Source organism: Ambystoma mexicanum, chromosome 5p (assembly GCF_040938575.1).
Source record: "Ambystoma mexicanum isolate Mex_15411 chromosome 5p, UKY_AmexF1_1, whole genome shotgun sequence".
In the NCBI taxonomy this organism is placed as follows: domain Eukaryota; kingdom Metazoa; phylum Chordata; class Amphibia; order Caudata; family Ambystomatidae; genus Ambystoma; species Ambystoma mexicanum.
This window is the reverse complement of record NC_090930.1, coordinates 141,900,416-141,914,688: the sequence shown is the minus strand read 5'-3', so window position 1 is coordinate 141,914,688 and position 14,273 is coordinate 141,900,416. Positions and strand designations below refer to the sequence as shown.

Here is a 14,273-nt window from a genome sequence, read left to right as displayed (position 1 = left end):
TCAGTTGTAGTTTTTTCCCAGAACGTGTGGCACCAATCTCCTGCCAGTATGACTGCATGAAGCCTTGCGGAAATGTAAGCTGCAATCGCATAAGAAATTCTGTAGAGGGGCAGGCTGGGAGGGTGCGATGTGGAATACGTCGGAACATCCCATCAAAAGAACGTTACCAGGTAAGAAAGTAGCTTGTTCTTCGAGGGGATTGTGTCCTCCAACGTATTCCACATCTGTGACAGACTCCCAATGCAGTACCAACGTATGGAGGTGGGAAAAGAATTTACAATTTTAGAATGCCCAATCAAATTGCAGAATAGAGGACCGCCTTACCAAAGGTTAGATCTTGCCCATGGATAGAATCCAGGGAATAGTGTCTGACAAAAGTATGGACAGAGGCCCTAGTGGCTGCTTCACAGATATTACGAATGGGAACACCCCTCTGCAGAGTAGTGGAGGCAGCCACACCCCTAGTGGAATGAGCCCGCAAGCCCACCGGCAGGTCCTTACCCGCCAGACGGTAGCATTCAGAGATCGTCAAGATGATCCATCTGGACAAGGTCTGCTTAGAAACAGCTTGACCTAAACGCCTTCCAGCGCATCCAACAAAGAGCTGAGCGTCCACTCTGACCCGGACATCCGTGAGATAGAAACTTAAGGCTCTCCTAGGATCCAACCTATGGAGCCTATCCTCTTCCTTACCAGGATGCGGAGGAGGATACCTTTGGAAGAAAAGCAGGATGAACCCTAAGGACAACCCTGTCCCTATGGAACACCGTGAAAGGTGGCTTGGCGGAAAGTGCCTGCAACTCACTCTGCGAGCGGAAGTAACCGCAACTAAAAATACAGTCTTAAAGGACAGTCTCAATGGACAAGAATGTAAGGGCTCAAACGGAGCTCCTATTAGGAACTTTAGAACTAGGTTCAAATCCCATCCCGGCACCTGGAAAGGCGACGGTGGAAACACATTAGTTAGCCCTTTGAGAAACTGAGACATCAAAGGAATCCTAAAATAAGCACACTCCTCAGACGAGTACTTAAAGATGGACAGCGCTGCTAGGTAACCCTTAATGGTACCCACTTGCAGGCCCTTGTGGGCTAATGAAAGCAAAAAAGACAGAACCACAGGAATTGAACACTGAAAAGGATCCACATTCTGTACCCTGCACCAGTCGCAGAACTTTCTCCAACGGTAACGGTACAAGGACTTTGTTGCGGGCCTTCTGGCCGAAAGCAACACCTCCATCACGTCTTCAGGGTGGTCCCAATCCTTATACCTCAACCTTTCAGTACCAAGCATGAAGGCTGAAAGACTTCACCTCTGGATGGAGAACTCGACCCCCCCTCCCGTGAGAGCAGATCGTCTCGGTAGGGAAGATGGCGTGGAGGGCAGATGGACATGTCGAGAAGGTCCGGGTACCACGCTCTCCGGGCCCATGCCGGAGCAATGAGGATCATTCGGGAACTGAACCTCTGTAACCTCTGCCACACTTGCGGAATGACAGGGACTGGAGGAAACGCGTATACAGCAGTGGGAAGGACCACCCCACTACAAACGCGTCCCCTAAGGCTCCTCTTGGAGGGAATTCCCACGAGCAGAATCTTTCGCACTTCCGGTTGACACTGGTGGCAAAGAGATCCACTTGTGGGGTCCCCCAAAAGGGCGAAGATCTCCAACAAAACTTCCTGAGCCAGCTCCCACTCATGAGAGACCGTGCTCTGCCTGCTCACGTTTTCGTCTCCGGCCAGATGAACTGCTGAGATCGAAATTTCCTGCTGGATGGCCCAGAACAAGAGCTGCATCGCCTCTCTGCACAGTGGGAGAGACCCTGCCCCACTCTTTTTGTTGAGATAGTGCATGGCCACTGTATTGTCCGTCAGAATCAGGACATTCTTCCCCCGCACAGACGGCAGACAAGCCTGCAGGGCTATCCTGACAGCCCGCAGTTCTAACAGATTTATGTGGAATCTGGACTCCGACGGAGACCAACGACCGCTGACTGTCAACTTGTTGGCATGAGCTCCCCATCGCGTGAGGGATGCGTCCGTCACGATCGTCACCTCTGGCCAGGGTAGCCAAAATGATGCACCCCTCATCAGATTGCTTTCGACGGCCCACCACAGAAGATCCTGGGCGACCGAGCGGCACCTGAACGGGATCCGACATCCTGCCGGAGGACTGCGACCACTGCATCTTGAGAGCCCACTGCAGAGATCTCATCCGCAGCCTGGCCTCTGGCACCAATAGAATGCATGATGCCATGAGGCCGAGCAACCTCAAGAACTCGAACGCCGGGAGACTCTGGGCGTGTTGAAACTTGTCCACCATCTGCAGAATGTGATGAGCCCTCACCTGGGGAGGCGAACCTAGCCCCAGGGATGTGTCGAGCACTGCTCCGATGTACTGTAGCTGCTGGGAAGGTGTCACATGAGACTTATTGAAGTTGAGGGAGAAGCCCAGCTTGTGAAGGGAGTGGCAGGTGACGGATAGATGATCCAGGGCTTGCTTGGGAGAGCGCGCCCTGATCAACCAATCGTCCAGGTAGGGGTAGACGTGAATCCCCCCTTTCCTGAGATACGCTGCCACCACCAGCATGAGCTTGGTGAAGACCCTGGGGCAGAGGTCAATCCGAACGGCGGGACCCAAAACTGAAAATGCGAGTCGCCAACCGCAAACCTCAAGTACCTCCTGTGCTTGGGATGAATCGGCACATGGAAGTAAGCATCCTTGAGGTCGAGAGACACCAACCAGTCCTGAAGTTGAAGGGCCTGGAGGACTTGAGAGTAACCATCTTGAACTTGTCCTTCCTGAGGCGCTTGTTCAAGCCACGCAAGTCCATGATGGGTCTCAATCCCCAGTCTTTCTTCGGGATAAAAAAAAATAAGGGGAATACCATCCCTTGTTCCTCTCCGCTACAGGCACCAGTTCTATGGCGCCTTTCTCCAGCAGGGATTTGATTTCCTGCGCAAAGAGCGGATCCGGACTCTTCAAAGAGAGCTTCCCCGGTGGATTGTCGTGAGGCCTCTGCCGGAAAGGAAGACAGTAGTCGTGGGCTATGATCTCCAGAAGCCACACATCTGAAGTAATGGCACGCCATTCTACAAGATGCTGCGCCAACCTTCCCCCAACTGGTGAACCATGGGACATGGCCTCATGACTGAGCAAAAGCGGCTGCGGCAGTGCCTGAAGGCAAGGAGGCAACTGCCCGAACGGCCTTGGCACCTCGAGTACCTTGTTTTCCACCTCTGGCACTCCTACGTTGGCCCCTTTGACTGGCAGCTCCCCTCGATCTACCAAAGGAAGAGTAGTATCGAAAGGAACCTCCCCTCCATTGCTGTCCCCTAGAATGAAAAGGCAGAGGTTGATGTAGTGCAGCGCTCAACGACTTTGCTGCAGCTTTGGAGGTCTGCAACCTCTGAAGGCTCTCGTCAGCCTTGCTGCCAAAAAGTTGTTCACCATCAAAGGGCATGTTGAGGAGCCGGGCTTGCACATCAGGAGCAAACCCCAACTTCTGCAACCACGCAAACCTGCGCATCACAGTGCTCACCGCCATGGACCGGCTGACACAGTCTGCCACGTCCAGACCCGATTGATCGGATTCACACATGGCATCCTTGCCATCTTGCACGAGGGCTAGAAAGCCATCCTGTTCCTCCCCTTCGGGAATATGTTCAGCCGCCAAAGATACACAATTCCACAGAGTGTGAGTGAATCTTGCTAAGGCACAAACTGATTTGGCTGCCTTTAAAGCCAAACCCCCAGATGAAAATACTTTCTTCGCCAACCATCGAAGCCTTTGTCGTCCCTATCAGGAGGGATGGTAGGGTACGCCGCCTGCTTCGTTGGGGCCGTAGCCGCCTGCACCACCAAACTCTCCGGAGTATGGTGCGATGACAAGTAGCATGGGTCACCACTGGCTGGGCGGTACTTTTTCGGAAGAGACTTACCCACTGCCGGGAGACTCTCCGGAGCAGTCCAAGTCGCTGCCACCCTTCTTTGTAAGGCCATATGAAACGGCAACACCGGGTCAGTGGGTGGACCTTGGTCCAATATATGTCAGGTCATCCTGCAGAAAATCCACAGGTGGAGCAGACCACCCCAAGTACTCTGTCACTCTCGACAAGAGAGGCCTGTACGAGGACCCAGCATGTGTACCAGGCTCAGGCCTGCCAAACTCAACCTCTGGAGAGGTGTCCAGACCACTGGCATCATGCAAGGAGTGACGCAGGTCTTTCATCTGGCTGTGACCAGACAACAGGTCATCAGGAGCCTCAGGAGGTACAAACCCCTCCTCATCCGACCCTTCCTCCACCTCCGAGATGTAATCCAAAGGCTGGAATAAATCCCTGGATGAGGGCACAGAAAAAGGCTCAAACACAGGCCTCACTGATTTACTCAGGGCCTTCCTCGGAGTTTCCACCGTCCTCTGGTGTTCCTCTGGTAAATCCTCCTCAAAAGGCGTTGAGGGAATGGCATAGACGCCGACCGAGGCGCCGACGACTTACACAACGGCTTCGAGGCCGGAGCCCCGAGTGTGTCCTTAGACGGCCTCACAGGCTCCAACAGTCTCGAGGGCGTCGAGGACCGGAACCAGGAACTGGCACGGCTAGCACAATCGACTTTGTTCGATCGGGACATAGACAGCTCCCTATGATCGTGCCGACCGCCCGAGCCCGAAGGCGTGCGAGCGGCAGCCCTAGCTCGTTCCTTGCCGGCTTCTCTCGAAGGCGCGGACGGAACGGTTGTCACGGTCCATACCCTCAAACATCAGGTACAGACCAACCTGCCTAAGGTGTTGGGTCCCATGGGGGCCTTAAAGGCTCCAAGGAATCTTGCAGGGGCTTCCTGGACTCGGTCCTGGCGCCTTTGGCACCAGGCTCATACTGCCATCGCCAACATGGCACGTTTCAGGCCCAGTGAGGCACGTGTGAACCAATTTGAGGCAGGCTGAAGGGATTATTTGCCGTGGGACTGTTTGCTTGGGTTTGGTTGCTGGAACTACTTTACCTGGGGACTACTTTCAGAAGACTATATAAGCCACACCCTTCATACAGAACACGCTTCGTGTTATTCTGCACTCCTGCAGCGTAACGCTCACTGTGTCTGCAGCTCCAAGCCAGCCATCAGCACCGCCCGTCCAGTTGTCTCGAGCTACCTGCAAGGAAGAGTGAGAAAGGAGAGCAGAACAAGATACTTACCCGACTCTTCTTCGCGGCTGCTCTGGAGTCCACGCTTCTTCAGAGCTGAAAGGGAAAGGACACCAGATTAGACTTGCAGAACACGCGATCTTCATCGCAGATCAGCGCCACGCTAATACTTACCAGCGAATCATCGGAACATCACACGATCACCGCTCCATAACTGCCGCATCTGTAAAACACAAAAGACATCAGGTTAGCGGTGCAGTGGGGAAGGCCTCATTTAGACCTATAATCCTGCGCAAGGCAGCCCTCACCTGAAGGCAGCAATCCTCACGGCCTCGCAATTCTTCATCACGCAACCTTTGTCCAGGAGATTCCATCACTGCAGAATATAAAAGCAGCAGGTTAGTTGTGCAGAACACTATACCGGGTGGAAAGACTTTTGCATAGCACTGGCGCAAATCTTACCTTGGGAAGCCAGCTATCAAGGACCTTGCTCCATCGTAAGCACGAAGAAGAAACCTGTAAAGAAAGGTACAGAGTGAACTTTTACAACTTGAACTCTTTAGCTACCAATATCTTTGGAATAAGACCATTGAGTCACAGTTGTCTGGAACTTAATAGGATCAGTGAAGTAACTAGATCCTTGAACTACTATGCACCCCTGCGAACATGGCAGGACGGAGAGCCCGCTATTCACAACTCAAAGGTGAGATATAGCAGTGGGGGTGCAAGAGGACACCACGGGAGGCGGGAGTTGCCCTCATCCAAATGGTTGGGTAACCTATGATTTAACTTTCTAGGCAAGCCTGCTTTCGTAACGAAGCCAGAGGGGAGCAAAAGACACCATTCATCACTGGATCGTCCAGCTCCATTCGGCGTCCCTATGGAGATCAGGTGAGCTTAACAACGGTGCCCTGCGATTCGAAAATTGCCATCATCTCCTTGCGAAATGCGTCCCATTCCGCCGGAGAAGAATGCTTGTTGGGACAAGCCACCCGCCATCTGGCGGAGTCCTCGGACGAGGACGAGGAAGAGGAAGGCGACCGGTGACGGCGTTTCCACGAATGTCTAGAAGGGGCAGACGAATGTCGGGAACCACTCCGGGACCGAGACCCCCTGGATTTACGCCGATGCGGAGAGTCGCCCCTTGAATCGTCGGTCGAAAGCCCCGCGGATTTCGATTTACGGGGTTTGGAAGCTTTACTTACCGACAACAACTTCTTCCGCTCCCGCAAGGCATTCGAGGTCAGGGACTGGCAGTCAGTCATCGCAGTCGTCGGTGGCGTGGCTCTCACCCAGGCACCGGAGACATACGTCGTGCGGGTCCGTAATGCACATTTTAGCGCTGCAGTCCCGACACTTTTTGAAGCCTGACTTCGGGGTAGAAGACGACGACATTCTCAATATACCAAGTAGAAGAACCGATTCACCAGGAGAATTGAGCGCGCCGAGATTCCGAGACAAACACGTTGGCGGAAAAAACGGAACTGAGGCTATGGACGCTGTGCGTCCTATATTTAACATCCGGTGACGTCGACCCTCGACGGAGACCCACGAGGACAGTATCGACGTCATCGACGCAGGACGCCGAAAAAAACTTTCCGAGGCAGCACAGCTGTGGTGATTACGGTCATAGATGTGGAATACGTCGGAGGACACAATCCCCTCGAAAGAGGAGCTACTTGTAAAACACAACATTGAAATAATGGAATTCTAAATAAAATAAAGGTCTTCCTCGTCTTGGCAGGATTATTAGGCCCACAGATGATCCAGAGTACGGTTTTAATAGCTATACTGTTCAAGGGATGTAGGTCAACTCAGAAGATACTATGTATAATGTCACAGATGACCTCAAGAATCCACAGACTCAAATAATGTGGCTTAAGTTTTATTAAAATTTATAGCAAATGTCATTTGCGATAGTCGGGTTCTTTCAACTTAGTTTTTCTTTACAGCTTTCTCAACCTCATTTGGGCTCCCTCCACTCTAACCCAGCCATCCCTAATCCTTAAAATATTCCCGGTGCCAACTAATAGCAGGGAATACCCAATGTCTGGCTCTACATTTCATTCTAAGGGAGGGCCTAAAGGTTGCAGCCTTTTCTGACCAACTCCCTCTGGGACTTCATAAGGATCCTCAAACTTTGTAATCTTCTAGGGCCAAGTCCACACAGTATAACCACTCTTTGCTCTCTCCCTCTAGCTCACACTTCGTCCTACCTACCTCATTTCTCTCCTTACTTCTTCTCCCTCTCCTCCCCCTCAATCTTACACATTTCTGCATCTCCCCTCTCTTGTTCCTCACCCCTCTCCCTCCATGTCCAAGTCTGCACACACTCACCCTCTTCTCTACCGCACCCCCACCTCCCTTCCTGTCCCCCACATTCCCTTGTACTACCCCTAACCCCCGCCCCATTCACCTCCATCCACCCTCTCCCACTTCCCATCCCACATCTTCTCCCTCCCTAGTCCCATCCCACATCTTCTCCCTCCCTAGTCCCTCCCCCCTTCTCCCTCCCTAGTCCCTCCCACCTTCTCCCTCCAAGTCCCCCCGCCTTCTCCCTCCCAAGTCCCCCCTGCCTTCTCCCTCCCAAGTCCCCCCCACCTTCTCCCTCCCTGTCCCCCCACCTTCTCCCTCCCTGTCCCCCCACCTTCTCCCTCCTCCATAGACCCCCCCTTCTCCGTAGACCCCCCTTCTCCGTAGACCCCCCTTCTCCGTAGACCCCCCTTCTCCGTAGACCCCCCTTCTCCGTAGACCCCAGTCCCCCCCCTCCGTAGACCCAAGTTCCCCCCCTTCTCCGTAGACCCCAGTTTCCCCCCCCCCTTCTCTGTAGTCCACCCCCCCTTCTCCGTAGTCCCTCCCTTTGTCTCCCTCACTTTCCCCTCCACCCCACAGAGACTTCTTTATAGTTTATGTGCAAAGCCAGTTGCATTTTTATCCAGGTAACCAAATGACAAAAGTACTTTTAACTAAAATGTGTGCAGACAGCCCTTCGATCTACACAATGTGTGGTTGCACTGCATTTGAGAGGTGTGCCTTCACTGCTTAACTATGTTACTGTAAGTGAACTGCAAGACATTTGTAGGAAGTCAAAGCTTAAGTAGATAAATGTGGTGAATTTAGGGGCTTCAAATCCCACCCGATACACTGCCTTAACAAAATGAAGCTTCTTCCTGACTTTGAGCTTCTTTAGGATTGCCCCATTGAAAACGTATGCAGAAACAAGTATTACTACTACCATGATTATACGTTTTTATAGAGCAAACCAAGGTCAGGAGCAATAGGGTGCAGTACAGGTCTATAGAGCAAAACATTAGTAATGACCAAAGAGCAATTTACAGATGAGGATGCACACACGATAGTAAAAATCTAGGTTGTGCCAAGTTGTTGATGGAAGAGCCAGGTCTTCAATTTTTTCCTAAATTGAAGTAGACATGCACGAGATCTGCCCGCTAAGAGATGCAAGGACAACTTCCAATGTCTGGCACAGGAAACCATATGAATTCCATAACACCCACTACACGCTCATGAAAAGTACAAATGAATTGTTAATAAAGTGTTACTTGATAATATTTATTTACATGATTTATTTCATGTACCTTTGGCCTTGTATCTACAACATACATGAATGGACTCCCAGGGTTGGCACTGCTGATGGCTTGTAACATTTGTTCATCTTCCACACAGCGGGCGCTGAACCCAGCTAGAGGCTGGCTACACCGGCAGATAGCAGCCTGAAAGGGAAGATATGCAACATAAGATGGTGACACTTCGAAAATGCTTCTGTGCTCCATGAGACCACATTGTTGGTCGTTCAACAAGACTTGCAGTATCAAACGGGGTCTACTCACTCACCTTATGAGACAATAGAACCATGTTATTTGTGCCCACATCTATGCAACAGCTACACACACCCTTTCCCAGAAGCCCTAGCCAATAACCTGAGCATACCCACATTTTCTGCTCTGCAACAAAATGCAAGCCTCCCCACACCACCAGATGTTAGATTACCAAATCACTAACCCCACCTATGCCACACTACCAACACATTTGGTTCAAGATCCTCATTCCAGGACCTTGAAACATATACCCTACAACCAATATATGCAGTCTCCCTCACCTCTGCTGATGCCCTTGCACCAACCGTGTCCATTCTTCCTATATCACAAGCAGCAGCACCACCAAAGGCCACACTCCGTCCCTCCGAATGCAGAAACCCCACTGCAATTCTCTCTTAAGATGCTTTTCAAGAGCACAGAGTTTCATGTCCGCCTCCAGGCAAATTGTACATCTAATTTAGATGTGGCAGCATACAATGTGCACTCTCCAACACCAAATACCTGCAAAATCAATGCTTATGGCTCCCCCTGAAAACAATGTTTCGAACAAGACAACCATGTTCAACATTGCTGTACCATCACAGAGCGCATCCTAAAACCATGTCCTCAAGACAATGTCGGGTATTTAATTTAATACGCTTTTCTACAAACTCCATTAAGTGTGTCAATTTAAGGTTTTACATAATTAGATGTTTTGTTTTGCAAAACACTTAAAAAATTGCAGCAAGTGAAATGGATAACTGGCGCCCAACACACTGAAAATAGATAAAGAACACCACAAATTATACTACAGGAAAACAAAAGATAACAAAGGACAATAATATAAAATGTTTCCTGTTCTTAACACAATGGAAATTAATCTATTTCAAATATTAAATACAGGCAGTCTATTAATTTTGCATTTTTGGATGTATTCCTACATCTATATATCTATATCTACATCAAGGATATTACTTACCAAGCAATCAACTTTGTGGCTAGCATCTGTTCAGAGTCGCATGCTTTGCATAGGCCACCACGTAGTGGTAGTTTACTTCCAAAGTAAAAGGGTCGAACTAGCCCCACAGTGTTTATGTACCAAAGATCTCATAAGGGGGGACGTCAACGTAAACCTCACAAATATGTGACATAAATTACTCACCATAATCGTTTTTTGATGATTGTATCTGCTTAGAGTCATATGCTGTGCATATAGTCCGACATCTAGTGGTAATCGCATAGTATTGCATTTTTCTTTTAAGATCAAAAGTGGACATCGACATGGGGGCGTGACTGTAACACTATCCCGAACAGGACGTGGAGTGTACCCAAAATCCCTCTGGTTTTTCTTCTGCTGTGATAGAGCCTTGCAGAATGGGTGAGGGAGTACAGAAGAGAGACGGTGCAAGATAGACCTCTTCTACTCCAAGAGGGGAAGACGGGTAGGCGCATGTGAATCTTAACAGATACAATCATCAGAAATATGATCATGGCGAGTAATGCAGGTCTTCTGATGCTTGTGAATCTGCAAGGAATCGCATGCTGTGCAGTACAGCTGCGAGCAGTACCAGGAGATGGTGGGATGTGTGAAGGAACGGTAGCAAAGACATGTTTTACCACTGCTTTTCTCACCTGAGAATCAGACTAGGAGTGTGCGTCTAAGCAGTAGTGTTGGGTGAAAGTGTGAACAGAATTCCAGTTTGCTGCTTTGCAAATGTAATCTAGAGGAACATGTGCAATGAATGCTATGGTAGCCCTTGTGCCCAGAGTAGAGCGAGTTTGTAAATGGGTGATTTAAAGACAGGGTCGCCTTCCCTAACAGCTGCCACAGAGACAAAGAATTGGTTGGTCTTCCTCAGTGGCTTCGTTCTTTCAAGGTAGTAAATGATGGCCCTCACATCCAGCGTGTGGAGGCTTCTTTCTGCCAAGTTAGGGTTTAGGAAGTAAGTGGGAAGTTCGATTGATTGAGAGATGAATTTATGCACACAACCTGGGTGTATGTGTGTGTGTGCAAAACCACCTTTTCTTTGTGAATAGTCACAAAGGAATCCTGAACTGAAAGGGGCTGCAGTTCACTAACCCTCCGTATTGAGGTAATGGCCACTAGAAAGGAAGTCTCATAGGTGAGGGCTGAAGACTAGCCTTGGTATCTGGTAAGGACAACGTTCAAGTCTCATCCGGGAGTTGGGTTGGAGATAAGGGGATGAAGGCCTTAATGACAGGAATCTTCCACCATGAAACCTTGCTCTGGAACGTGGTATACGCAGAGAGCACGGCCGGGTAGACCTTTAGGGAATTGTAAACAAGTCCCAAGTCGAATAGGTTTGTTAGATAAAGGACATTATCTTTAGAGGAGCAGTCAATGGTATTAACATTCTCAGTATTGCACCAGATAAAGCGCTTCCACTTGTTAGAGTAGCAATGTCTGGTGATGAGTTTTTGTGCTTCCGCTGCCCCCCCGCATGCATCTCTGAGGGAGTTTAAGGTGCCCAAACTATGACTTCAGGAGCCACGCTGCTAAGTTGAGTGTTTGGGGGCACGGTGCAGTGTCTCTCCCTGGTCTTGAGACAGCATGTTGTACGGGCATGGCAGCTTCCTGGGAGAGTAGACTGCCATTTGCATGAGATGGAAGTAGTAAGGCTGTCGTGCCTAAATGGGTGCCACCAGGTCAATTGTGACTTGAGTGGTGAATCAGAGGCGGCCTATGTGTCGGTACGGAGAGAGAAGTGCGGCTTGATTCACACGTTCGTGCCCGTCCAGAGGTCCCTTCCTCTAACTTCATTTCTCCCCTTCGGCAGAGCGCGTCGCCGTCTGCTGTGCTGTTCCCTCGATTCGTGGGATTCTGGAGTTCGGAGCCAGCTTGCAGGGGAGTACCGAGCGCTGATCACGGGCCTTGGGGACCCGGAGCGTGGGTGAAGTTAAAGGGTAAGGCTGAAACGACTGCTTGCGTTCTCTTAGGGACACCAGGCATACCGCAGAGAGCGTTTAAACGCTGTTTGGACGTTTATCACTCTTTTTGCTCCTGTGCCTCTGTTCTTAGTGCTGCAGGAGTTGCCAGTGCTTAGAGTTGCCGGTTGTGTTGCTGGTCAAGGGCGCATTTGACTACTGTGTCGCTGTTTGCTGGGGCTGGACGCTTGCCCTGAAAACACGGTAAAGAGATCCTGTACACTGCTGTGTACATTCACGGAGAAAAGGTGGCGCCGTACTATTCTTCGTAGCGGATGGAAGCAAATTCACTAAAGTAAGGTCTCTAAGACGCATCATCAGTGAATGAACTGATGCAAATTAGGTTCTTTCTATAATATTGTGTCATTGGGCACCCCGTTATTGTTGACAGAAAACACAAAAAAAGTTAGTCAGCGCCACATACCGAGATAGTGAGCAGCACTACAATAACAGCAGACTGTGGGCCTTAGTGCCTTTGATCCTGGCTGGGAGGTACAACGCCCTATGTGAATAGGGCTACTGAGACAGCACTCAGAAGCTGTTGGTAAGTGTGACCTACAGGGTGATTAAGGGACACTGATTATTCAACTTTCCTGTTGGAGAGGCATTGACTGGGCGGTTTAAATGCCACAGGGGAAAGGGTCCACACAGTCCAAGTATAATTTAAGGAAAACAAAGGAGATGACGAAAACCAGGAACTCACTAAATGAGGAGCGCGAGATGCCGAAATCTAAAACAAAAATAGAAAGCTAAAAACATCATCCCAGCGGATCAAGGTGGGATTACTGGATTTTTTCCTCAAAATCAACTCCCTGAAATTTAATTCGACTATTATTGAGGAAATGATAGCCCCAGGACCCTGCGACAATGGCCTACTGAGCTCAACTAATTTTGAAGATATTGATAACAACTCACTGCTGGAATTGTGTTTGAATATTCAAAGGAGCAGGACACTGCATACTGGCATAACGGAACGACAACCAGCAGCAATGGAACTCAGGCAGAAAAGCAGATGAATACAGCCCTTGCGACACTCACTCCAGTTGGGGGCACAGGCAGATTGTCAGCCTCACCAAAATTTAGCAATGGCCTCAATGGAGGATGTCCCAGATACCGAAATTGAGAGTTTGGACAGCAATACCCGGGGGCACCAGATGGTTGAGATCCAGTCATCAGTTGCATCCTTGCAATTCGCCCTGAAGATCTTACTACAAATGTCCAGACGGATATTGGCCAATACTATGGCTCTGGCTTTGGATAACGACCTGAGGGGAAAAAGCTTGTGAAGAAGTGGAATGCAATCTCTCAGAAGCCATACATATTGCGGAAGAGATCGAAGAACAGCAAGACCCGGAGATAGACCCGAATCAGGAACAGAGCGCTGAGCCATTCTTCTCACGCAAACAGCGAAGAATGGCGAGAAGGGCAGAAATTAGTAAAAGACCAGGTTCTATGGCCTCGCCTTTGGCTGAGTCAGAGCTTCCGGGGCTGCGCTCTTAGAAAGCCAAGAAAAGAGTGGCTAGAGCTAAGAAAAAGAAGGCAACTGGAGAGGGCCACTTGACTAGCTGGCTGTTACCTGAACAAGCAAAAGTGGATGAGCAGGAAGAGGAGGTTGAAATTTTGGATGCAGACGGACACTGTGGGGGGACGATGACATGATAATAGCGAGTTTGGATAAGTCCTTGAGCCCATCATTAGAGCAGAAAGAACTTGCTATTATACCAATTCCATCCATCGAAGCTAAAGTAGCGGCTTCAAGAAACCGAATCTGCCCGATTAAAAATCTCTATCAAAGTGGTGAACACAAATGGCTATCGCGGTCGGAATTCCTGACAAGATTGAACCCAGTTCCACAATTCCAGGTTCTTAAATCCGATGACTCAATTTGTGGAACCTTTTAAAGGACCAAACCCTAAAGTCTCAGCGTTACACTGTAAATTTCAGTCCACAGCGCAAGTGATAAGAAATTATAAAGATGAACTAAAAGCAGTGGATGTTGAGATTGATGAATGAAGTAGACCCCAGATGTTTGGGTAGAGAGTTGGATATTCCATCGAAAGAAATAGAATGTCCAAGTTTACCAGAAGGGAAGAAGGTGGAAGCATCGGATGTTCAACAGGTCCTAAAATGGTTGGAGGATTCACTACCTGAGATATTGTCAAAACAATGAGACCGTACCATTTTCACATGGAACTGTTGTGGATTCACTCATCTGTTATCATCTGAGGGCTCAACAAAATTGTTTGATAAGCAGAGTTGTATTTTCCTGCAAGAGACATGGGTTATGGACCCTTTGATACTGGATGGATATGTAATTACTATTCTGAGGCCATGAAAAAGGAAAAGTAAAAAGGCAGACCATATGGAGGTCTT

At 49.5% G+C, this 14,273-nt stretch overlaps 1 protein-coding gene across 1 annotated transcript in view; it reads right to left on the bottom strand.

The window, feature by feature from the left end:
* MTMR8 (myotubularin related protein 8) overlaps positions 1 to 14,273 on the bottom strand; it is a 710,603-nt gene that overhangs the window by 431,308 nt on the left and 265,022 nt on the right. The window contains exon 6 of the mRNA XM_069612538.1: positions 8,736 to 8,870. Coding sequence (XP_069468639.1) covers positions 8,736 to 8,870 — 135 coding nt within the window. The remainder of the gene's footprint in view (positions 1 to 8,735; positions 8,871 to 14,273) is intronic.